At 49.0% G+C, this 25,061-nt stretch overlaps 1 protein-coding gene across 1 annotated transcript in view; it reads right to left on the bottom strand.

Annotated features, from left to right (window-relative positions):
• The window catches only part of FAM234B (family with sequence similarity 234 member B), a gene marked incomplete at both ends in the record, with an annotated part of 37,920 nt that extends 13,436 nt beyond the window's left edge, over positions 1–24,484 (bottom strand). The window contains 5 exons of the mRNA XM_080705037.1: positions 796–926; positions 6,471–6,659; positions 8,929–9,027; positions 11,492–11,887; positions 24,448–24,484. Of these exons, the coding sequence (XP_080561163.1) occupies positions 796–926; positions 6,471–6,659; positions 8,929–9,027; positions 11,492–11,887; positions 24,448–24,484 (852 nt within the window). The remainder of the gene's footprint in view (positions 1–795; positions 927–6,470; positions 6,660–8,928; positions 9,028–11,491; positions 11,888–24,447) is intronic.
• Between the last annotated feature and the right edge of the window lie 577 nt (positions 24,485–25,061).

Below are 25,061 nucleotides of genomic sequence, written 5' to 3'. Positions count from 1 at the left end.
CCAGACCTGTTTTATATTTTGTTTGGAAACAGGGCCTCACTAAGTGGCTGAGCGCCTCACTAAGTAGCTGAGGCTGGCTTGGAACCTGTGCAATCCTCCTGTCTCAGCCGCCCAAGTGCTGGGATTACAAGCGTGCGCCACCATACCTGGCTTAAAAATTTAAGTATATGTAATATTATAAAACAAATACTGCAGCCGGGCGTGGTGGCGCACGCTTGTAATCCCCGCGCTTGTAATCCCCGCGCTTGGGAGGCGGAGACAGGAGGATCGCGCAGGTTCGAAGCCAGCCGCGCGCTGGCTTAAGAAACCCTGATTCCAAAAAAAAAAAAAAAATAGGTCTGGGAGTGTGGCCCGGAGGTAGAAGGGCTTCCAGGAACCCCAGTACCACTAAAACAAATAATGCATTATATTCGTGGTAAAAACAGGCAGTAACCTAGGTACCTTTCATGAGTTAGCTCTAATTTCATAATAATCCTACAGGAAGAGATAGCATCCCCATTTTTACATAGGAAGAATCCATAGCTTGGACTGGTTGCTCCGCTCTCTACAGCGCAGGGAGGAGGCATTACACACAGCTCGGTCTGGCTGGAAAGCTCACCACCCCGCAGCCGTGGAAGGAATCCTAGCATCACGGCTGGAGAAGTAAACTCAGAGCTCATTTATTCCCCTGCCCTCCCGCAGAGAAGCTACTGACACCTAAGCCCTCGTGGGAAGAAAGTTCCAAGCAGCATGTTAATAACGACATCCGGGAAGCATTCCCCGGAAGAAACAAAACCCACGTCATGGAGACCTTACCTGTGTCTCCCCGACGGCCAGGACCACGACATCCCTGACGCCATCCTCGTCCAGGTCTGGCAGGACCACGACTGGGGCGGCCAGGGTCCCGTTGGACAGCGAGTCTGGGCTTAAGGTCCAGATGGCTTTCCCTGGAAGGCAAATGGATGACCACTTAGGACTTCCTGGCCCTGGGAAAGACAGATGCAAGGTCCCCGGCCAGAGAGGGCGCTGCACAGCGCCCCAACACACGCCAGGGCTCCCCTTCCTTTTTCCCTTTAGCTTTTATCTTACTGAGAGGGTAACGTGAGCCTGATCCGAAATCCTCACGCCTCTGGCTGACATATCCCTGCGGTAACCTCGGTAACCTCGAGCCTCAGCTTTTTAGATCACATGGCGTGTCTGGCGCCTCTCCAGGAAGAGCCAGCTCCCAGCGCTGCGGTGGGGCACAGACTCTTAAAGGACAGAACTCTTGACACAGAACTCTTAACTCCTTAGCCACCTTAAGGAGCCACCCGGGCCAGCCCACCCGAAGACACCTTCTGGCTTCTTGGTCCATAGGGTCACATAAGTAAACCAACCCAGAGAAATGGCAGGAGGTCCAGTGGCCTATATAACATTTCACTACAGCATCTGCGCTAAAGAGCGTCCCTGCGCCCAGCCCAGAGTCCATGCCTGGGAGGGCGGTGACAGCTTGATCGGCTTCCCTCCAGAGCCTGGCCCCGGATGACTGCCGGAGCCTTACTGCACCCCATTCTCTCCCTTCCTTTCTCAAATCGACAGGCTTCAACAAGCCCTGGTTTCTTCCCCTGACCTATTTTTAAGTAGTTAACGCCCAAGTGGATCCAGGAACCCCACGCACAGCAAATAGGAAGAGCCGGTCCTCGTCCGCCTTTTGTTCAACAGGGCTAGGGGACTATTTGTCAAGCAGGGCCTCCTCCAGGGCAGTTTCTGTTTAGATAACCCAGTTCAGCCATCTTATCAGTAAACGCCTTGAAACAGGGATCTATTGATTCATCTGCCCAAACACTGTGTGTGTGTGTGTGTGTGTGTGTGTGTGTGTGTGTGTGTGTGTGTTAGTAGGGACTGAACCCAGAGGCATTCTACCTTTGAGCTACCCCTCCTCAGCCCTACTTTATTCTGTGTGTGTGTGTGTGTGTGTGTGTGTGTGTGTGTGTGTGTGTGTTTTGCTGGAGATGGAACCCAGAGGCTTTTCTACCTCCAGGCTATACTCCCAGACCTATTTTATACTTTATTTGGAAACAGGGTCTCACTAAATTGCTGAGAGCCTCGCTAAGTAGATGAAGCTGGCTTCAAACCTGTGCAATTTTCCTGTCTCAGCCTCCCAAATAATGAGATTACAAGCTTGCGCCACCATGATTGGCTTCCTATTTTGTTTTATCTTTATTTTTTATTTATTTATTTATTGGTGGTACTGGGGCTCCTGGAAACCCTTCTACCTCCGGGCTATACTCCCAGACCTATTTTTATACTTTTTTTTTTTTGGAAACAGGGTCTCTTAAGCCAGCCCGGCTGGCTTCGAACCTGTGTGATCCTCCTGTCTCCACCACCCAAGTGCGGGGATTACAAGTGTGCACCACCATGCCTGGCTTATTCTTTAAACAGGATCTCAGCTGGGCGTGGTGGCGCACGCTTGTCATCCCAGCATTCGGGAGGCTGAGACCAGAGGATCGCAGTTCGCAAACAGCCTCAGCTACTTAGTGAGGCCCTCTGCAACTCAGTGAGACCCGGTTTCAAAATAAAGAATAAAAAATAGGGAAAGGGGTATAGCTCAGAGGTTGTAATGCCCCTGAGTTCCATCCCCAGGCCCACAATAAATAAATAAATAAATAAATAAATAAATAAATAAATACAGTACAATAAAATAAAATAAGATCTCACAAAGTTGCAGAGGGCCTCACTAAGTAGCTGAGGCTGGCCTCGAACCCCAATCCTCCCGTCTCAGCCTCCTAAGTACTGGGATGACAAGTGTGTACCACCATGCCCGGCTTTGCCCAAACTTTTTTTTTTTTTTTTTTTTTGGTGGTACTGGGGGTGGAACCCAGAGGCTTCCTATCTCTGGGCTATACTCCCAGACCTATTTTTATATTTTATTTGGAAAAAAGGGCTCCCTTAACAAGTCGAGTCCCTCCCCGCAGGGGCAGAACCCTAGAAAAGGGGGAGGAGACTCTTCTGGGCGATATCGCAGGTGATATCTCGAGGCAGGCAATGTCGCGATAGGGGCGGCGGCGTTCCCACGCGTAGCCCCACCCACAAGATGTAAGCCTTAAAAAGAGAGGCATTTCCTCTCCAGCCGCGCAGAGGCTCACAGGTCTCCAGGGGCGGTCTGGCCCCCATCCCCAAGAGAGAACGACATTAAAATTCTTTCCGCCCACCCAGTCTCGAAATTTTGTCTTTTTACCGCACACACCTAACATTTGGTGCCGACCCCAGGATGACTTTTTTAATTTTAATTTTTAGTTAAAAAAATTTTTTTTCAATCCCCTGCCGCTGCCACTGTGTGCTCTGGGCGGACTTGGCAGAAACCTCGGCCTGGATCCCTGGGCGCTCGGATCCACTGGGACCGTTCCCACCCCCTGCCCGCCCAGACGGGAGACGTAGGCAACCCTTTTCCCGCCCCCGTGCCCAGGGCCGCGTGCCGCTCCGCCTAGGCCCAAGCTTCAGCCGACGGGACCCACGAGCACCGGGTTCCTTTCCCTGCTGCCTCTGCCTGCGCGTCCTCCACGGCCGCGTCCCGCCCTACCCAGACTCGAACTCCTGCCCAACCCCAACCCCGGCCCAGCCTCTGGCCATCCTGCCCGCCCGGTCAGACCCGCGGGGCGCACGCCACATGGCCTCGGCGTCTGGTATGCGCCTGGCAGCCGTTTTTGTTTTTTTCGTTTTGCTTGTTTGTTTTTGTGCTGTGGACCTGTCTGGCCCCACACTATCCGAGAGCCGGAAGGCATCCACCCCGGCCCCACGTTCTCTCTGAGAGCCAGTGGTCATCTTCCCAGCCTCACGCTGTGCCTGAGAGCCAGTGGCCATCTTCCCCAGCCACATGCCCTCCGGGAGAGCCGGCGGCCATCTTACCACCCAGCCAAGCCCCGGCAGCCATCTTAAACCGCATCCAACCCTAATTCCACCCCACAGCCCCACAGCGTGCCCCGGCTCTGCAGCTTCTCAGCACTTGGCTTCTAGTCAGCACCGGCTGATAACACTACACTGCGCTAAGCTTCCCCTTCCTTGGACAAAGGGGTTCTGGCTTTTAGCCTCTTCTGGACTCAGGCTCACGGCTGTAAAATAAACCCAAGTATTTGGTGTCTAAGTTCTCTGGGGGTACTACCTCTCACAAGGCTGAACTGACTGCCCTAACTCGAGCTCTACATCTGGCAAAAAAAACCAGCGGGTAAACATATATACCGATTCTAAATATTCCTTTTTAATAGCACATTGCCATGCCTCAATTTGGAGAGAGGGGATTTCTCTCCACCAAGCGTTCACCTATTGTCAATGCCACCTTGATTAAGAAACTCCTAGACTCCCTTTCTTTACCATCTGAGCTGGCCATCATCCACTGTCGGGGCCACCAGACAGAATCTTCCTTAGTGGCCAAAGGAAACAGTGAAGCTGATTATACAGCAAGACAGCTGACACAACAAGCTCAGCCAAGCCCACCGGCCTCTGTACTATTTTTAACCCTCCCCTCAATGGCGCCTAATTACAGTCTGGCTGAACGAAAACACCTGATCAAACTTGGGGTGTCCAGTACAAGGGATGGATGGCTCATGACACAGGATAAGATTGCTCCGCCTGAGGCTCAGGCCGAAAAGGTCATTAGCCTAACACACGACTCCCTCCACGTGGGACCTATGGCGCTGAAGCATTTCCTGAGCCCCTTGTTTTACTCTCCTCTCCTGCAGCAGCTGGTTAGTAAAGTCAGTGCCTCCTGTTCTATTTGCACTCCTGTGTCTCCCCAAGGAGGCCTTTGACCTCCTTTCCTACCCACCAAATTAGAGGACACTTGCCAGGACAGGACTGGCAAATCGACTTCACACATATGCCGCCTCACAAAAAACTTAAATATCTTCTTACCATGGTCGACACCCTAACAGGTTGGGTAGAGGCTTTTCCCTCAAAGGACAAGACAGCTAGCACAGTGCCCGATGTTCTATGCTCGGACATCATCCCTCGGTTTGGACTCCCTAATTCCTTACAGTCTGATAAGGGACCAGCTTTTATTTCTAAGGTTACTCAACAGGTGGCACAAGCCTTTGGTATTTCATGGAAGCTCCACATCCCATACTGACCGCAGTCATCAGGAAAGGTAGAAAAAATGAATGGGATCCTTAAAAGCCACCTAACAAAACTCTCTAGAGCGGCGAGTATCATGGCCTGAACTCCTGCCACTAGCTCTGGCCTGTGTGAGGGCCACCCCTCAAAGCCCCACCTTTATGAGACCCTCTGAATTGCTGTATGATCGCCCTTTCCTGCTTAATCACACTCTCCCTTCAGACCCCCCTCCTTTGTCTTCCTATCTTCCTTATTTGTCTTTTCTCAGGCACCTTCTTAGGAAACATGCTGACCAATATCTTCCCCAACCTGGGACTGAAAAAGCAGCTCCACACCCTGCAGTCAAGGCCCTTAAGCCAGGGGATCAAGTCCTCCTCAAGTCACTTCAACCAAAGCATTTCCAACCACGGTGGACTGGGCCCTTCACAGTGATCCTCACCACACCTACCGCAGCCAAACTGCTGGGGGACCCCAACTGGCATCATCTTACCCGGCTCCATTACAACAGTCCCATGACAAATTCTCTTGCACAGTGTTGGGGCCTACTAAGCTTCGTTTTTCTCGGCATAATTCTCTTTGATGTTTTATTTTAGCAGATCCACTTGTTCACATGCTACGGTGCTCTCCCTCTTCAGATCAGATGCCGTACTGCCATAACTCCTTGTCTGCTGAAGTCTCCCCGAGCACACATCACCAAGCTGTCCATGGTAACCTCCGACTCACACTGCAGCCATACTCCCACCTGCCCACTTCTGGAGGACCTAGACTCTCCCGGCCGAGGGGCCCCCTCACGATGCCCCTTGACAGCAGGAAGTAGTTTAATATTCGAATTCCTGCCCATTATCACCAGAAGGCCGGGATGACAAGTCGGGTCCCTCCCCGCAGGGGCGGAACCCTAGAAAAGGAGGAGGAGACTCTGCTGGGCGATGATATTCCGAGGCAGGCGATGTCACGAGAGGGGCGGCGTTCCCACGTGTAGCCCCACCCACAAGATGTAAGCCTTAAAAAGAGAGGTATTTCCTCTCCAGCGGCGCAGGCACTCCCAGGTCTCTAGGAGCTGTCCAGCCCCTATCCCCGAGAGAGAACCACAGTAAAATTCTTTCCCCGCACCCGGTCTCACTCATCTTTTTACTGTGCAAACCTAACATCCCTAACTTGCTGAGAGCCTCACTACATAGCTGAGGCCGGCTTTGAACCTGTGAGATCCTCCTGCCTCAGCCTCCCAAGCGCTGGAATTACAAGTGTGCGCCACCACGCCCGGCTTTGCCCAAACCTTTATCTCACTCCCTGAACAACCCCCTTCCAAGAGCAGCAATCCAGACTTTCCCTGTGAGAGTGGAAAAGTCCCCTCCCCCACCAGACTGTCCCAACCCAAATCAGAGCTCACAGGAGCACAGGACCTTTACCTGAAGTAGCGTTGAAGGCGCTGAGCAGCTTCCGGGTTCCCGTCACGAGGCAGGTGGTCTGGGCCCCGCTTCCAGGCATCAGATCCAAACACGTGATATCCTGGGCCTCCTCCGGGAGGGGGCTGGACCACAGAGTGCTGCCGTTCATCCCCGAGAGGCAGACGAGATTTGCAGTTGGTCTGGAGGCACCTAAAAGCACGCAGAAGAGGGGACGAGGTGGGGGTGAACAGGAGGCCAGGAAGCCAGAGGAATGGCCAAGACACCAGCTCACGCTTCGTGTTCAGCTCCCTCCTGAATTTCTAACGAGGGAGGCCGGAACACACATCTCTGCGCACACCCTCTTCTCGTAAGACAGAGGCCAGGGCCTCCTCGCAGTTACCTCCCTGCCTCCACCCTCTCCCCTGAGCCAGCACACCTGTCTACCTGTCTGCCGCCTTGACCCCGCTCTCTAGTGGAATCCCGAAGGATCAGGATTGCAAAATGCCTGGCCCACGAAGCTACCAATTATTTGCTGAATAAAAGACAGATGCAAAATCCGGAAATATGGAGCCAGGCATGGTAATGCACAGCTGTAATCCCAGTAGTTGGGAGGCTGAGACAGGAGGATCTCAGGTTTGAAACCAGCCTCAACACCTTAGCAAGGCTCTCAGCAAGCTAGCAAGACCTTGTTTCCAAATAAGAAGTAAAATAGAGTTGGGGCTGTAGCTCGGAGGTAGAATGCCTCTGGGTTTAGGCTCCAGTACCACATGTACACACACACACACACACACACACACACACACACACACACACACACATCCAGAATATGGAAAAATAGCTGTTTAGATTAAAAAAAAAAACTAGAAGAGAAAGGTGTTCTCAGACACATGAGACTACTCAAGAATATATGCATAGCAGGGAGAAAATATCTGAATTCTAATCATCAGTAGCAAATGTTCCCTTGAGGAATGTTTTTAGAAAAATAAGCCTGAAGATTACCTATAGCAATCATCAGAAGGTCTTGCTGTCTAGAACTCCATTAGTCTGCTGATTTGCTCCCAGGCAAGAAAGAGTATCTGGCAAGACTTCCTACCCAGGTTCCAGGAGAGCTGGAGCAGCTTATCTTTGCAGGAAACAAGTATTTTTGTGATTTAAGTTAACATAGCAAGCTGGGCGTGGTATCTTAGTATTTGGGAGGCTGAGGCAGGAGGCTCCAGGTTCACAGCTAGCCTCAGCTACTTAGCAAGGTCCTTTGCAACTTAGTGAGATCCTGTTTCAAAACGAAGAATTAAAGCCGGGCGTGGCGGCGCACGCTTGTAATCCCAGCATTCGGGAGGCTGAGACCTGGAGGATCGCGGTTCGCGGACAGCCTCAGCTACTTCGTGAGGCCCTCTGCAACTCAGTGAGACCCGGTTTCAAAATAAAGAATAAAAAGTAGGGCCGGGGGTGTAGCTTGGAGGTCGAATGCCTCTGGGTTCCGTCCCCAGACCCGCAAAAAAAAAAAAAAAAAACGAAGAATTAAAAAAAATAAAATAGTACCGCAGGAAAAAAGGCGGAGAGAAGTGGTTCTTAAAGCTTCCTTGGCCTCCAACTGGGGAAGGCCTATCAGTTGACCCGCTGCAGCCAAGGCCACTGTCACCCACGCGGCTGGACAATCAGAGCCCTGCGCGCCTGCGCTGGAAATGGAAGGTGTTCGTGATTGTTTCTGCCGGTGACCTGTGTAAGGGCCAGCGCTGCAGAAACAGAGTAGGGATTGCACCATCCCTCAGAGCCGTGACTCCTCCCAGGTGCAAAGGGACAAGGGGAGGAAGCCATGACTGAGATCCACAAAAGGACATCCTGTAGAGGGCCGCCTGAGTCACACTGTGACCTGTGGTCAAGGTCATCAATACAGTGACCCGGCAGGGAGGCAGCCGGGGAGCCCTGGCCTCTATGACTCTAATTCCTTGAACTGAACTTTATTTCTTTATTTCCACGGGAAACTTTACAGCAGCAACAGCAGATGAGGAGGAGGAGGAGGATTGTGTGGTTGTGCGCGTGTGCTACTGGTAACTGAACCCAAGGATATTCTACCTCAGAGCTACACCCCCAGCCCTATTTTATTTTTATTTGGACCCAGAGTCTCACTAGGTTGATGAGAGTCTCACTACTTGCAGAGAGTGTCCTTGAACCTGTGATCCTCCTGTCTCAGCCTCCCAAGCACTGGGATTACAAGTGCGTGTCACCATGCCCAGCTTTGTTTTAATTTGTATTTAGCAACAGGGTCTTCCTAGGTTGCTGAGAATCTCACTACTTGCTGAGACTGTCCTCGAACCTGCGATCCTCCTGTCTCAGCCTCCCAAGCACTGGGATGCAGGCGTGCGCCGCCACGCCGGGCTTGCAACGCAGCTTATGTCGGAGGGCAGGTCTGCGGTGGCCTTCTCTTCCTGCAGTGTCTTCTCCCGGCTGACCGCTGCCCTGAGGCGGCCGTGGCTCTCACCTGCAGCGCTGCGGTTCCTGGAGGTCACAAAGGACAGAAACACATCCCGAAGACCGTCTCCATTCACGTCGGCCAGTTCCAGGGGAGACAGGTCCCCGCCTGATGCACACACACACAAAAACAAAGATCCTGAGAATGTCACCCAGGTTAGAAAGGGGACGGGCGCATAACGCTTCCCCACAGAACCCAAGGGACCTCCAGTTCCCAGACTCCTCCCCACTCCCCCCAACCCCCCCAATCCACCTCAAAGCCCTGCATCTTACACAGAAAATAAGCCGAAGAAGACTGCGAAAGGTGGAGAGATTAAAGCAGACAGGAGATCCTGCAAGCCCCAAGGAATGGCAGGCTGAGGAGGCCCCTGAGCTTTCTTTCAGCGTTTTAAGAGTCCAGCCAGGTTGCTGGAGAAGTCAGCAGCAACTCAGAATGCCACAGGTGCAAACCCCCCGCCTCAAAAAAAAGATGGCTTCCCTAATGAAAGGCCCAGGAAGGATGCAGCCTAGCAGGCAGGAAAGCTTCTTTCCTGTTTCTTTGGTTTGTTGTGGTGCTGGGGATTGAACCCAGGGATGTGCTGCCTCCAAGCTGCACGCCCAGATCAATTTTTTATTCTTTATTTTGAAACAGGGTCTCACTGAGTTGCAAAGTGCCTCACTAAGTAGCTGAGGCTGGCTGCGAACCCACATCCTCCTGTCTCAGCCTCCCGAGTACTGGGATTCTAAGCGTGTGCCACTACGCCCAGCTGGCAGGAAAGTTTTAAATAACCAACTGTTCTACTCCCACCTAACACCTCAGACAAAACTACGGCTGCATCTGCCCCACCCACAGCAAAGCTGAGGCAGGCTGGATGCCCACCCCAGGGTCACAGCAGAGAGGAGCAGGTGGAATCCAGGACTGTCACCCCATCCAGCGTTCACAGGCCCTCAACGCAGGGAAACCTGCACTCCTATCCAACTCAGTGTTACTAAGGTAGTCCTCTATCTCCCTCCTCCCCAGGTCACTAATGAGGAGTCTGAACTTCTGTCCCCTCAGGCAGGGACAAGATAGGGCCCTCCACCCAAAAGCCCGGACTCAGATGATGCCACCCAACCAGGAGAGAACTCGCCTGCTGTGAGTGGAAGAGTAAGTTAGTAAGCCACTCTAGAGCATAAACCAGTGTGAACTGTTATGAATAAACAGGCAGCCGGGCGTGGTGGCGCACGCCTATAATCCCAGCATTCGGGAGGCTGAGACTGGAGGATACAGTTCGTGGCCAGCCTCAGCTCCTTAGTGAGGCCCTCTGCAACTCAGTGAGACCCTGTTTCAAAATAAAGAATAAAAAATAGGGCAGGGGCTGTAGCTCGGAGGAAGAATGCCCCTCGGTTCCATCCTCAGACCCGTAAAAAAAGAAGAAAAGAAAAAGAAACAGGGTCTCACTAAGTTGTGGAGGGCCTCTCTAAGTAGCTGAGGCTGCCCACCAGCTACGATCCACCTGTCTCAGCCTCCTGAATGCTGGGATTACAAGTGTGTACCACCATGCCTGACCAAAAATATTTTTTCAAAACATGATGTTGAACAAAAAATCAAGTCACAGAAGATGACATGATTATATTTACATAAAATTTAAAAAGGGACTGGACATGGTGACCCACGCTTGTAATCCCAGCATTCGGGAGGCTGAGACAGGAGGATCATGGTTCGCAGACAGCCTCAGCTCCTTAGTGAGAGCCTGTTTCAAAATAAAGAATAAAAAATAGGGCAAGGGGTATAGCTTGGAGGTAGAATGCCCTGGGTTCCATCCCAGTACTGAAAAAAAAAAAAAAAAATTAAATTAGGTCAGGCTCATATAACCAAGGCAGGCCTAAGGGTCCGCCAAGAGCACTGGGCGTTTGGCCGGGCCCTGAGTCCCACTTTTCTCTGTAAATAGCCCTTCCTGCAGCTTTGGCAGGAGCCCAGCAAACCAGGGCTCTGTCCTCTTTGTGTCTAATTAAGAGCAGCACCCGACTCAGCCTAGCAGCGGTTCCCAGCTGTCTGGAGGTGTACCAATCTATCCCTTGGCTGTATTTCAAATCTTGACCTCCCAAACACCTCCACAGACATGTGCTAGCGGACACACATCAATTTTTAGGATTTGGAGGACATTTCCATGTAATCAGAGAGACCATGTGCTAGAGGACACAGGCTAGTCTTTAAGATTTGGGGGAAATTCAGCCGGGCGTGGTGGCGCACGCTTGTCATCCCAGCGCTTGGGAGGCTGAGACAGGAGGATCGCACAGGTTTGAGGCCAGCCTCAGCTACTTAGCGAGGCTCTGAGCAACTTAGTGAGACCCTGTTTCCAAATAAATTATAAAAATAGGTCTGGGAGTGTAGCCCGGGGGGTAGAAAAGCCCCCGAGTTCCACCCCTAGTACCACAAAAAATAAATAAATAAATAAATAAATAAATAAATAAATAAATAAATAAATAAATAGATCTGGGGGGAAATTCAGTGTAGTGTAAGGGGTAGATCATGAGCTAGGGGCACACGCTAGATTTTAGAGCTTGGAGGAAAGTTCAGCGAGCCGGACAGACCAGCGGCGCCCCACACTCACCTGCAGGGGCGCCCAGGGCGCGGCTCCAGGTGCTGTGCAGGTCCCTGGGCGGGCAGGGGATGAGGAAGGCGCAGAGCAGCACCAGGACCGTGGAGATGCCCAGCGCCAGCAGGAAGACCGCCGTGCGCACGTAGGACACCAGCGAGGCCGGCGCCTTCTGCTCGGGGCCCCCGAGGGCCTCGGAGGGGAACTGCGGGGCGGCCTCGGCCGGGTGCGGCTTGGCTGGCCCCGCGGCCTCGGCGTCCGAGTCGGGCTCGGGGGCCTCGCCCGTGGCGCCCTGGCCGTTCTTGAGGCCCCCGTTCTTCTGCTGCAGGTTGAGCACCAGGTCATCCTCGCTCTCGTCACTGTCGGCCTGCGTGAGCGGGTCGTACTCGCCCAGGTCCGGGCTCTTCTTCCCTGAGAGGGAGAGAGGGATGAACCTCAGCGCACGTGTGTGCGCGTGTGTGCGCGTGTGTGCGCGTGTGTGCGCGTGTGTGTGTGTGCGTGGGGGGGGGGGGGATCCCAGAGGTTGAATACCTCTGGGTTACATCCTCAGTATCACCAAAAAAAAAAATGTCTCCTGGCCCTTATATCCACTTCCCACACACCTAAGGTGTATTCTTGCCGGAGGTTTTCTTGGACCTGTGATGTCTTTCCTGGTAAATTCCTAGAACAATATGGAAAACGACTCAGGAAGTGGAATACTACATATCTGAAGGTGTCCTGCTGCAATCTCACGCCTCAGAGCTGTCCTGGGACGCAAATGCCCGTCTCCGTCATCTTCAACAACGAGTGTTTACCTGTGAAACTGCTGTTCCCAGCAAGTGCCCTGGAGGGGCGACCCAGACTGGGCTGAAAGCTGGCTCCCCGGCGAGCACCCTGCTTTTACTTAGCCTCGGTGTTAACTTGGGGTGGCCGAGAGGTCAAAATTAAAGGCCTCAACGCGGTTGCCAAGCCAGCCCCGGCCTTTGAGGCCAACGGCCGGATGATTTTATCCTATAACCAAGAAAAGGTTTCTTCTTTTATTTTTCTTGGAAATTACCTAGCAGGCAGTTATGAATGTAAACTCTACTGTTAAATCTTTGCTTTGGGAGAAATATAAATATACAACCCATTTAATAGGAAAAAGAATCCCTGCTGCTAATCTCGGCTTCTGGGAGCTCCTCGTCTCAGACACTTGTCTCAGTTCAACAACAACAAGGAAAGGAAATATGGAGACCAGATGTGGAGGAAACTCCTGGGTATAAAGGTTAGTGTTTGTATAGTATAGGAAACAATATTTGCTCCTGGACATAATCTCCTTCTTCACCTGGAGGTCCTCCTATGGCCCATTTTCTCCCTAGCTTTCACATGTTAGGGAGAGCATCCGATTTCTTTCTTTCTGTTTTTTTTTTTGTGACTGACTAATCTCACTTAGCATACTGTCCTCCAGTCCCATCCATTTCCCTGTAAATGATGTGACTGTGTTTTTCTTTATGGCTGAGTAGAATTCCATTGTGTCCATATCCCACAGTCTTGTAATCCATTCATCTGTTGATGGACATCTTGGCTGGTTCCATAGTTTGGCGATGGTGAATTGTGCAGTTATGGACATAGATACGCCTGCATTAGTTTGGCAGTTTGGTTTCCTTTCTTTTGGATAGATAAATAAGGCAACCTGAGGGGACGGACGGGGGAAGGGGGAAACTCTCTAAACATGATGTACTTAAACTTATCAAAGTCAATCACTGAGCCAAGCAGGGGGGACGAAGGGGAGGGAGCGGGGTGGGAACTGGGGCTAATTGGTGGGGTTGCACGCGTGTCTCCACCATCCTTCATCCCATTAAGATGTGTGACTCCAGTGCACCAATAAAAAGTAAAAGAAATAAATAAATATTTAAATTTCATACCTAAACACAAAAAGAAAACAATCAATAAATGTTTGACTTAAAAAATGAATATTCTAGCCGGGCGTGGTGGCGCACACTTATGATCCCAGAACTCGGGAGGCTGAGACAGGAGGATCGTGGTTCGCAGCCAGCCTCATCTATTTAGTGGGGCCCTCTGCAACTCAGTGAGACCCATTTTCAAAATAAAGAATAAAAACTACAGCTGGGGGTATAGCTCAGGGTAAAATACCCCTGGTTCAATCCACGGTACCACACACAAATACTCTGCAAAATTACTTTATAAAATTAAGTACTTTCAAAACAAATCCCCAAAGACAACAGTGAGTCATGTGGCCAGCTAATAACTGGAAATGGCTGTTTATTTTCACTTTCAGAGCTGTTTATTTTGTACAATAAAAATTTGATTTGATTTTTTTTTCTTTATTTCATGACTAGAGATTAAATCCAGGGGCATTCTACCTCTGAGCTACACCCCTTGTCTTATTTTTTTATTTATTCTTTATTTTGAAACAGGATCTCACTGAGTTGCAAAGGGTCTAAGTAGCTGAGGCTGGCTGCAAACCACGATCCTCCATCTCAGCCTCCTGAATGCTGGGATTACAAGCATGCATCACCACGCCCAGCTAGTTATTTTATTTAAAGAGGGCACTCTATTCCCTACTCATCCCAGCTAACTCTATTTATAATAATTTGCAAACAGAGGCAAAAGTTGTTATAATAATATTCACTGTAGTACTGTTTAATATGGCTCTTTAGCCAGGCATGGTGGCGCACACTTGTAATCCCAGCATTCAGGAGGCTGAAACAGGAGGATCGCGATTTGAGGACAGCCTCAGCTACTCAGTGAGGTCCTTTGCAACTCAGTGAGATCCTGTTTCAAAATAAAGAGTAAAAAGAAAATAGGGCTTGGGGTGTAGCTCGGATACAGAATGCCCCTGGGTTCCATCCCCAGTATCAAAGGAAGGAAGGAAGGAGTTCTTTGCTTTACTTTTTTTTTTTTTTTTGCGGGTTTCGGGATGGAACCCAGGGGCATTCTACCTCCGAGCTACACCCCCTGCCCTATTTTTTTATTCTTTATTTTGAAACTGGGTCTCACTGAGTTGCAGAGGGCCTCACTAAGTAGCTGAGGCTGTCTGCGAACCACGATCCTCCAGTCTCAGCCTCCAGAATGCTGGGATTGCAAGCATGCGCCACCACACCTGGCTTCTTTGCTTTACTTTTAACTAAAATACGCCTGACATGATAAAATATGCTGTGTGCAAGTGTGTATGTGTTTTCCATGAATTAGGATTCAGCCTCAAAAAGGAAGGCAATGCTGACGCCTGCTACAGTAGAGATGGGCCTTGGGACCTTATGCTGTATGACCTCAGCCAGGCAGAAGGGAACAGATATTGTGTGATCCCACTTACACGAGGCACACACAGTAGTTAAATTCACAGAAACAGAAAGGAGGATGGTAATTTCCTAGAACTGGAGGAAACTGGGGGTTGTTTTTTTAGTGAATACAGAGTTTCAGTTCTGCACATAAAAAAAGTTCTGGAAACTGGTTGCACAATAATGTGATTATACTTAACAATGAACTGTACCCTTAAAATGGATAAGGTGAGCCGGGCACGGTGGCTCACACCTGTAACCCCAGTACTTGGGAGGCTGAGACAGGAGGATCGCAGGTTCACAGCCAGCCTCCACAACCTTGTGAGGTCCACCACAACTTAGTGAGGTCCTGTTTCAAAATACAAAATAATAGGGCTGGGGTTATAGCTCAGAAGTAGAATGCCAGCCAGGCGTGGTGGCGCACGCTTGTCATCCCAGAATTCGGGAGGCTGAGACAGGAGGATCAGAGTTCACAGCCAGCCTCAGCTTAGTGAGGCCCTCTGCAACTTAGTGAGACTCTGTTTCAAAATAAAGAATAAAAAAATAGGGCTGGAATTGTAGCTCAGAGGTAGAATGCCCCTGGGTGCCATCCCCAGTACTGCCAAAAAAAAAAAAAAAAAGTACAATGCCTATAAGTTCAATCCCCAGTATCACAATAAAATCAAATAAAATAGTTAAGGTGTAGCCGGGTGTGACGGCTCACATTTGGAATCCCAATACTTGGGAGGCTGACATTAACTTAGTAAGAGCGTTTTCAAATAAAAAATTTCTAACCGGGCGTGGTGGCGCACGCTTGTAATCCCAACATTTCGGAGGCTGAGACCGGAGGATCGAGTTTCGTGGACAGCCTCAGCTACTTCGTGAGGCCCTCTGCAACTTAGACCCTGTTTCAAAATAAAAAGAATCAGAAATAGGGCAGGGGGTGTAGCTCGGAGGTCGAATGCCCCTGGATTCCATCCCCAGACCCACAGAAACAAAATAAAAAATAAATAAATAAAACATTTCTGCAGGGTTTGGGGTAACCTAGCAGTAGAAGATCCCTGGGTTCCATCCTCAGAACCACCAAAAAAAAAAAAAAAAAAGAAAGAAAGAAAAAGAAAAAGAATATTTCTGAGTTGTTGGCAATTATCCGTCCTAGTTTTTATTTCTGGGACCCCACTTCCACATCTAAGTCCTTTTAAATAATTGCAAATGTTAATCAGAGAGATGCATCATATAGAATTTAAGAGCTCAGTTCTTCACAGTGAGACCAAAGTAAGCACAAGCCACGCGTGGTGGTTCACACCAGTGATCCCAGTACTTGGGAGGCTGACAGGAGGATCTTGGGTTCAAAGCCAGCCCCAGAAACTCAGTGAGGTTCTCAGCAACTTAGTGAGACCCTGTTTCCAAATAAATAAAATAGGCCGGGTATGTAGCTCGGAGGGAGAACGCCCCTGGGTTCAATCCTCAGCACCACAAAAAATAAGTAAATAAATAATAAATAAACTCTGGCTTTCTTATGTGACCACAAATGTCTTCACTCTATGGAGCCCCAGCTTCTTTATTTATGAAATGGAATAATTATTGCTCCTACCTCATACGATCGATCGTTCTGAGGACTCGCCAAGATGCTACACAGATGGCTCTTCGTGCCTGTCCCATAGTCATACTCAATACACTGCAGTTTCTGTCATCGTCCTTACCATTACGATGGCTGCCCTCGACCAGTCCTCCCACCTCCAAGTGAAACACCGACTTCTTTCAGCTCCTTTTTTGTTTGTATGTGGTACAGGGGATTGACCCCAGAGGTCAATTCCACCTTTGAGCTACACCCCCAGCCCGATTTTATTTCTAATATGGAAACAGGGTCTCACTAGGTTGATGAGTCTTTCTACTTGCTGAGGCTGTCCTTGAACCTGCAATCCTCCCGTCTTGGCCTCCCACATACTGGGATTCCAGGCATGCACCACCATGCCCGGTGTAACTTCTTTCTTGAAGAAGCATTGTTTCAGATGTCCTCAACCTCTCTAGACACAGTGTGATATGTAGGTGCTTTTTAAGGTACGGTTTCTGGAACGGGATACAACCTGGGGTCTGACCCTACGATCACAGAACAGGCGGTCGGAATTGTGTTCTACCAGATAATAGCTTATGATTCAATTACCACATCTCGACTCTGGGTGCTTTCTTGGCAGTCACACCACACAAGCGATTCAACTAGGACTGCCAAGCATTTTTAACATACACTCGGGCTGTCCAATAATTGTGCTACTGGATTTTTAGCAGCAAGTGAAAATTTCAGCATTGACATCTACTTAATTCAATCTTGCCTGGCAGTTTCCACCTTGCAACAAACACAACCTAAAATATAGCACCTTTTGCCAAAATGAAACCATTAATAATACTCACTAGCCAGGCATGATAGTGCACACTTGTGATCCCAGCATTTGGGAGGCTGAGACAGGAGGATCGCGGTTCGCGAACAGCCTCAGCTACTTAGCGAGGCCCTTTGCAACTCAGTGAGGCCCTGTTTTAAAATAAAGAATAAAAAATGGGGCTGGGGGTGTAGCTCCGAGGTAGAATGCACTGAGTTCAACCCCCAGTACCGCAAAAAGAAAGAAAGAAAGAAACTGAACTTATCAGAAGGTACGTTGCCTAAAATTACAAGACTAGCAAAAAGAAAACCCAGGAGAAAGACGCAGGTGTCTGACTGCAGAGTCCACGCACTGTAACCAACAAGCTTCCCCTACCTCCCGAGTTTTACAACATGTTGCCCAGCCTGCAATTTCTTGCTTGGAAAGATAGAGCCTAGGGTCACAGAAATACCCAGGAGCTCCATCCACTATCACAGAGTCGAAGGGGAAGCGTGACAGTGAGAAATGGTACAAGCTGCCATCTGCACAGAAGCAGAATGTCAGCATGGCAGGTTAGAAAAATAACAGGCAGTTAATTCTGTGTGTGTGTGTGTGTGTGTGTGTGTGTGTGTGTGTGTGTACTGAACTCAGGGCATTTTACCTCCAAGCTACACCCCCAGCCTTGTTTTTTATTCTTTATTTTGAAACAGGGGCTCCCTAAGTTGCCGAGGGCCTCACTAAGTAGCTGAGGCTGGTTGTGAACCTGGATCCTCCTGGCTCAGCCTCCTAAGTATTGGGATTACAAGCATGTGCCACCACACCTGGCTTACTTGGTATTTCTTTTCTGGGTTTTTGTTTTTTTAGTGGTACTGGGGGTAAAACCCAGAGGCTTTCTACCTCCAGGTAATACTCATATATATATATATATATATATATATATATATATATATATATATTTATATATATTTTTTTTTTTTGGAAACAGGGTCTCACTAAGTTGCTAAGAGCCTCACTAAGTAGCTGAGACTGGCTTTGAACCTGTGCGATCCTCCTGTCTCAGCCTCCCAAGCCCGGGGATTACAGTTGTGCGCCACCACGCCCAGTCTAACTTGGTATTTCAATGAGCCTGGAGCTGCTTTCACAGGATGAGAAAGCTAAAGTAAATCTGAAGGTCAAGGGTAACGGACTGAAAACTGGCACAGCTTAGAGAACCAAGCGCTACATCAGCACTCTAAGGCCCTGTGATGGGCCTGCATGTCCTGCTAGCCAACAGAGACACCTGGGAGGAAGAGCTCTGAATGGACAGGCCTCCGTGATATTCCAGCTTCCAAGTGCCAGCAGCTCACTCCTCAGCCCTGCCTCAGCCCCATGCGGGAACCAACAGCTAGGTATAAAAGAACTGCCTCCATTTAAATATGAGTAGTCAGGGGGGGTGTGATGGCAAAGGCTTGTAATCCCAGCATTCTGGAGGCTGAGACAGGACAGGCGCTGCTACTTAGTGAGGCCCTCCGTAACTTAGTGAGACCCCGTTTCAAAATAAATAATAAAAAATAGGGCAGGGGGTGTAGTTTAGAGGTAAAATGCCCTTGAGTTCCATCCCCAGACCTGCAAAAGAAAGAAAGAGAAAGAAAGAAAGAAAGAAAGAAAGAAAGAAAGAAAGAAAGAAAGAAAGAAAGGTAAATAATCATCAGCAAGACTGGCGTAGCTCTCACTCCACAAGATACTCCAAAGTTCTAAAACTATTCAAGGAAGAAGTTACAACCAAACGCAGCAAATAAAATCTGCTGAAGAACAAACGCTGAACCAGTAATACCTTAAGATAGAAGTAGTCATGGACAGACACTTCTCCACGAAGCCCAAGACATTAAAGGCTAGTCTTCTTTGAAATAAGGGCTCATAGGAAGATATCATACTTCTAGGAAGAAATGACAGTTCAACAGAAAAGATGAAAAGTGAACAAGCAGGGCAGAGGAAAACAACAAAAGAAAATAAGAAAGTCAGCCGGGCGTGGTGGCGCACGCTTGTAATCCCCGCACTTGGGAGGCTGAGACAGGAGGATCGCACAGGTTCGAAGCCAGCCTCGGCTACTTAGTAATGAAGGCTCTCAGCAACTTAGTGAGACCCTGTTTCCAAATAAAGTATAAAATAGGTCTAGGAGTATAGCCCAGAGGTAGAAAAAATGAAGCCCAGGGAATAATAATAATAATAATAATAATAAAGTAATTTTAGAAAAGAAAGCCATAGCCAGGCATGGTGGTACACACTTGTAATCCCAGTACTTGGGAGTCGGAGACAGGAGGATTGCAGGTTCAAAGACAGCCTCAGCTACTTAGTGAGGCTCTCTGCAAGTTTAATGAGACCCTGTTTTATTTTTATTTTTATTTTTTTTTTGAGACCCTGTTTTAAAATAAAGAAAAAAAAACTAGGGCTGGGGTTGGAGCTCAGAGGTAGAATGCCCCTGGGTTCCATCCCCAGTACTGCAAAGAAGAAAGAAAGAAAGAAAGAAAGAAAGAAAGAAAGAAAGAAAGGCAAGCTTTATTGGAATCAACAAAAAGTATAGACATTGATGGAAACAGACAGATATAAAGGGCAGACCAGGCTGGCTGTGAGCCCTTACCAGACACTCTCCCAAGCCTTTTTCTTTATTTCTTCTTTATTTCTTTTTTCCTTTCTTTCTTTCTCCTTTCTTGTTTGTAGTAGTAGGGATTGAACCCATGGGTATTCTACTTCCAACCTATATCCTCAGCCTGATTTTATTTTTCATTTTGAAACAGGGTCTCACTAAATTGTTGAGGCTTCAAACCTGCAATTCTCTGACTCGGCCTCCCAAGTAACTGGGATTCCACGCGTGAATTGCCATGCCAGGCTTCTAACCCCTTTTTAATGTCTCATCTCAGTAAATTTATACAACTCTTTGAGGCAGGCACAGCTTGTCTTTCATGTTCTACATGAGAAAATTGGAGTTTGGAAATGTAAGCAATCAGTCCTCAGTTAAATAGCAAGTAAGAGCCAGTCACAATGGCACACACCCATAATCCCAGTATTTGGGAGGCTGAGACAGGAGAGTGGCAGGTTGGAGGACAGCCTCAGCAAGTTCTGAGACTCTCAGTAACCTCGCAAGATCCTGTTTCCACGTTTAAAAAAAAAAATAGGGCCAGGGTATAGCTTGGGAGACAGAATGCTCCTGTGTTTACTCTCCATTGCAACAAAAACAGATAAATAGGTAGGTAGGTAGGTAGACAGACAGACAGTAAATAAGTTCAAACCTCAACAGACAGGCTCCAAAGCTGTACTAGCTTCCTATGTGCCTTCCATGAAAAAGATCAAGGCTTCTAAGAAGACTAAAAGGAAACAGGTATAAAAAAAACAAAGAAGAGCCAACATATGTATAACCCAAGAACAACACATGAAAGAGCAGAGTGGCCGGCCGCGGTGGCACACATTTGTATTCCCAGTACTTGGGAGGCTGAGACAAGAGGATCACAGGTTCAAGGACAGCCTCAGCAACTTAGTGAGGCCTTCCACAATTTAGTGAGACCCTGTTTCAAAATAAAAAAAGAAAAGCCGGGCGTGGTGGCGCACACTTGTAATCCCAGCATTCCAAAGGCTGAGACAGGAGGGTCACAGTCTGCAGACAGCCTCAGCTACGTAGTGAGGCCCTTTGCAACTCGGTGAGACCCTGTTTCAAAATAAGGAATAAAACGTAGGGCTGGAGGTGTGACTCGGAGGTAGAATGCCCTGGGTTCCATCCTTAGTACCACTAAATATATAAATAGATATAAAAAATAAAATAGGGCTGGAGGTGTAGCTCAGAAGTAAAATGTCCTCGGGTTCAATTTACCAGTACCACAAAGCATTTTCAGGAAAATATACTAAAACATAAGCTACTCTATAACACAGTATACTACAGCATACATAATAAATATACATTATAAATATAAATACAGAACTAAGGGCAAATAATTTATAACACAGATTCGTTTACCCAGGGCCCATGATCACGCTAAGCCACACATAATAAACCATAAAAGTAACATTATACCCTGCTGTTCCCTTCAGTGTTTAACCTTCAAACTTTAAAATGGCCTAAATATATACACAGACGTACAAACTCGAGATAAGTCTTTCCCCAGGTTTTATAGCTGTCAATCACCCGTCTGCTATTAATTAACCTCATCTTATGCCCATGAGCCAAACTTCTTCCACCCCGGGCGTCGTGCGAGGGTAGGAGACCATGAGGTCCATCCCCAGCATCGGCCCTCTCGTCACCAAGTTGCTGAGATCTGAAAGCGGCTCTCCACAACCCACAGGTGATCGTGGAGCGGCTGCTGAGAATTAGAAGAGCCAGCAAACCTCTGAAGCCAACGGCCCCTCGGCGGGAACTACGGAGCAGACTGTGTGGCACCTGGTGGAAGTCACCAGATGAAGAAAGGACAGGTTTAAGAGACTCAGCAACAAATCAGGTGAAGACCGGATCCGAGCCTCACACTCTCCTTATCTTAACCCCTGTTCCCTCACTCTCATGCAGAAAAATAAGGAGATGTTAACTACGGGTGCATGATACAATAATTCAAGCAGAACAGCAGTTTCCCAGCCCCAGTGACCGAGTATCCAAAGGCAGCTATGGAAAAGCAACGTCTGCTGGGTGTGATGGCACCCACTTGTAATCTCAGTACTTGGGAGGCTGAGACAGGAGGATCGCAGGTTCAAGGACAGCCTCAGCAAGTAGTGAGACTCATCAACTGAGTGAGACCCTGTTTCCAAATAAAAAGAAAAGAGGGCTGCGGGTGTAGCTCAGAGGCAGAATGCCCCAGAGTTCGATCCTCAGTACCAAAAGAAAAAAAGAAAAGAAAAAGCAACATTTGTTTAAATAGAAAAGCCAAAAATTAGGCCGGGGTGGTGGCGCAGGCTTGTAATCCCAGTACTTGGGGGGGCAGAGACAGGAGGATCGCAGGTTTGTGGCCAGCCTCAACTACTTAATGAGGCCCTCCACAACTTAGACTCTGTTTCAAAATTAAATATTAAAAAATAAATAGGGCTAGGAGTCTAGCTCAGAGGTAGAATGCCCTGGGCTCCATTCCTAGTACTGCAAAAAAAAAAAAAAAGAAAAAAAGAAAAAAAGAAAAAAAGAAGCCAAAAATTCCATTCTGGGGAGGAAGGAGGAGAGAGTAATAGGGGAGAATAGGAACAGTACAATTAAAAAAAAGAAATCCACATCTCAGAACATATGGCTACTATAGCTGGGTCTAAAACAATAGTCATCATAACTCACTGTTCAGGGTCACGCTGCTCTCAAACACAGGCCCAAGGCCTGAGCTGGGGAATCCTTCACCGACATGGTCAGTGGAAAAAGTTACTACAGCTGAAAACCACAGTGGGTAATGGTGCCACAGACTCAGGACGCAGGCCACAAAAGAGCTCAAGGGCTTCTACAGCAAGAGTTCCTTGCAATCCCATTCTCAGAGAATAGTAATTATCTATGCTGAAACTGAAGTAGAACCAGGGCTCTAAAAAAAAAAAAAAAAAAAAAAAAAAACCTAACATGTCTGGCATTTCATTACCCCTTTGAGAGAAAATCATCGTAAACTAAGGCTGCTGTCTTCAAAGTGAATCAATCCTGCAAGTAAAGGAACATATCTGTCATTTAATTCCAATATTATATACACATTCCAAGGTAGATATTATCAAGGTTCCTTCCAATGTGCAAGGAGCCCCTGAGTAGGGAAAAAAGTAACCTTTCTAAACTTTTGAAGTCCGAGGAAAGGAAGGCGAATTCATATTCAACCCTGTGTCTTCTGAGGTACAGGGCTTGTTACAGAGAACACAACTGAAAATGTCTTGAGAACAGAGCCCAGCAATTTCCCAGCAGCCTCCTCCTGGATATATAACAGACAGACACCCAAGAAGTGTGTGGTGTGTGTGTGTGTGTGTGTGTGTGTGTGTGTGTGTGTGTGTGTGATTGAACCCAGGGGCATTTATCTCTGAGCTATAACCCCAGCCCAATATATATATTTTTATCTTGAAACAGGGTCTTGCTAAGCTGCCTAAGGCCTCACTAGTTGCTGAGGCTGGTCCCAACCCTGCTGTCTCAGCCTCCCAGGTACTGGGATTACAAGCTCCAAGCGTGCACCACCATGCCCGGCTCCGCGAGGTCCTTTCTAAAATGCAACCGCTTTTCCCTCTTAACATTTCCAGTTATCAGCAAATCAGTGTTTATGATGCTTTAATTTATTTAGGCAGAACACCAAATTTCCTAAAGCCATCACGTTTAAATTTTACTTGGGCAGAATAAACATACTTTTATGAAAACAGCAAATTTCCAACAGTACGGAATAAACGTGAGACAGACCGACAGACAGACAGACAGACAGACAAGAGCGCGCGTTGTGGTACTGCAGACTCAACCCAAGGGCGTGCTACCTCTGAGCCATACCCTCAGCCCTTCTCATTTTGAAACAGGGTCTTGCTAAATTGTTACTGCTGGCTTCAAACCTGGGATACCTCTGTCTCAACCTCTCCAGTACTGGGATTACAGGCGGGCCCGCCACCACGACCGGCTAGAATAAATACACTTTTACCAAAATAGCAAGTTTCCATCAGTACAATCCCACAATGGAAGTTTAAAAACGAAACAAACCTGGGAGGAGCTGCTGCCCAAAGTACTGAACCCCCAAGTACTTCCTTAAAGACTATTTCCCAGCCGGGTGCGGTGGCCCACGCTTGGAATCCCAGCATTTGGGAGGCAGAGACAGGAGAATCACGGTTCGAGGCCAGCCTCAGCTACTTAGCAAAGAGGCCCTTTGCAACTCAGTGAGACCCTGTTTCAAAATAAAGAATAAAAAACAGGGCTGGGGTGTAGCTCGGAGGTAGAATGCCTCTAGGTTCAATCCCCAGTACCGTAAAAAAAAAAAAAAAAAAAAGAAAGCTATTTCCCACCTGATCGACTATTTACGGGTGGCCCGTGCGTAGCTGGACACTCTGGGGCAGCCCACGCGAATCCAGAGCCCAAAGGACCCCTGACACCCAAACAGCTCTTCCCCAACCCTGCCCCGTGCGGCCGCGCTCAGTGCAATTAGGTTTTCTAATCTGCTTTCCGTTTTCTACTCGCTCGGTCGGGAAACACCTGTCTCCCCCCGGGGGCTGCGTGGCGGCGGCCAGGCGCGGGGCAGGCCGCCCGCCCCGAGGTCCCTGCGCCCCCGGCCCCCGGAGCACCCAGCCGAGCCCCGGCTCCCGCGGGATGCTCGGGCGCAGTCTCTGGGGACCGCGGCCGCCGCGGCCGGACCTCGCGCACCCCGCCGCCCGCCGGCCTCCGCCCGCCGCGGCCTCGCCCCCGGCCTCCCCGGCCCCCCAGGCCCCCGGCGGCCGGGCTGCGAGCCCTTACCCGGCAGCTTGAGCGCCCTGGACAGCACGGTCGCCATGGCGGAGCCCGGTGCGCGTGCGCGTGCGCACTGCCGGGGAGCGCGGCCGAGCCCGCGGGGCCCGGAGCCTGCTGCCAGGTCCCCTCCTCGGTCCGCAGATGCAGATGCGCTGTCGGGAGGGCTGCCCGGGTCAGGCCCGAATCGCAGCGACTAGATTAGCACCCTCTCTGCATCTCGCCCGGGCTGGACCAGCCTGGGCAAGTCGCCTGGAGTATCTCAGCTTTGGCCTGATGTCTTATTTATGCATGCATGCAATCATTTGCTTATTCGGTACTGGGGATGGAGCCCAGCAGCATTTCGCCTCTGACCTACACCCTCCCCTCAGCCCTATTTTTATTACATAAATGTGTGTTTGTTTGTTTGTTTGTTTGTTTTTGCAGTACTGGGAGTGGAACCCAGGGTCATTCAACCTCCGAGCTACACTTCCAGCCCTATTATTATTATTATTATTATTATTATTATTATTATTATTTTGGGGGGGTGGGTGGTACTAGGGGTGGAGCCCAGAGGCTTTCTACCTCTGGGATATACTCCCAGACCTTTTTTATATTTTATTTGGAAACAGGGTCTCGCTAAG

Source organism: Muscardinus avellanarius (assembly GCF_963383645.1).
Source record: "Muscardinus avellanarius genome assembly, chromosome: 11".
Classification (NCBI taxonomy): Eukaryota; Metazoa; Chordata; class Mammalia; order Rodentia; family Gliridae; genus Muscardinus; species Muscardinus avellanarius.
The sequence above is the reverse complement of the archived record's forward strand: the minus strand, read 5'-3'. Positions and strand labels throughout refer to the sequence as shown.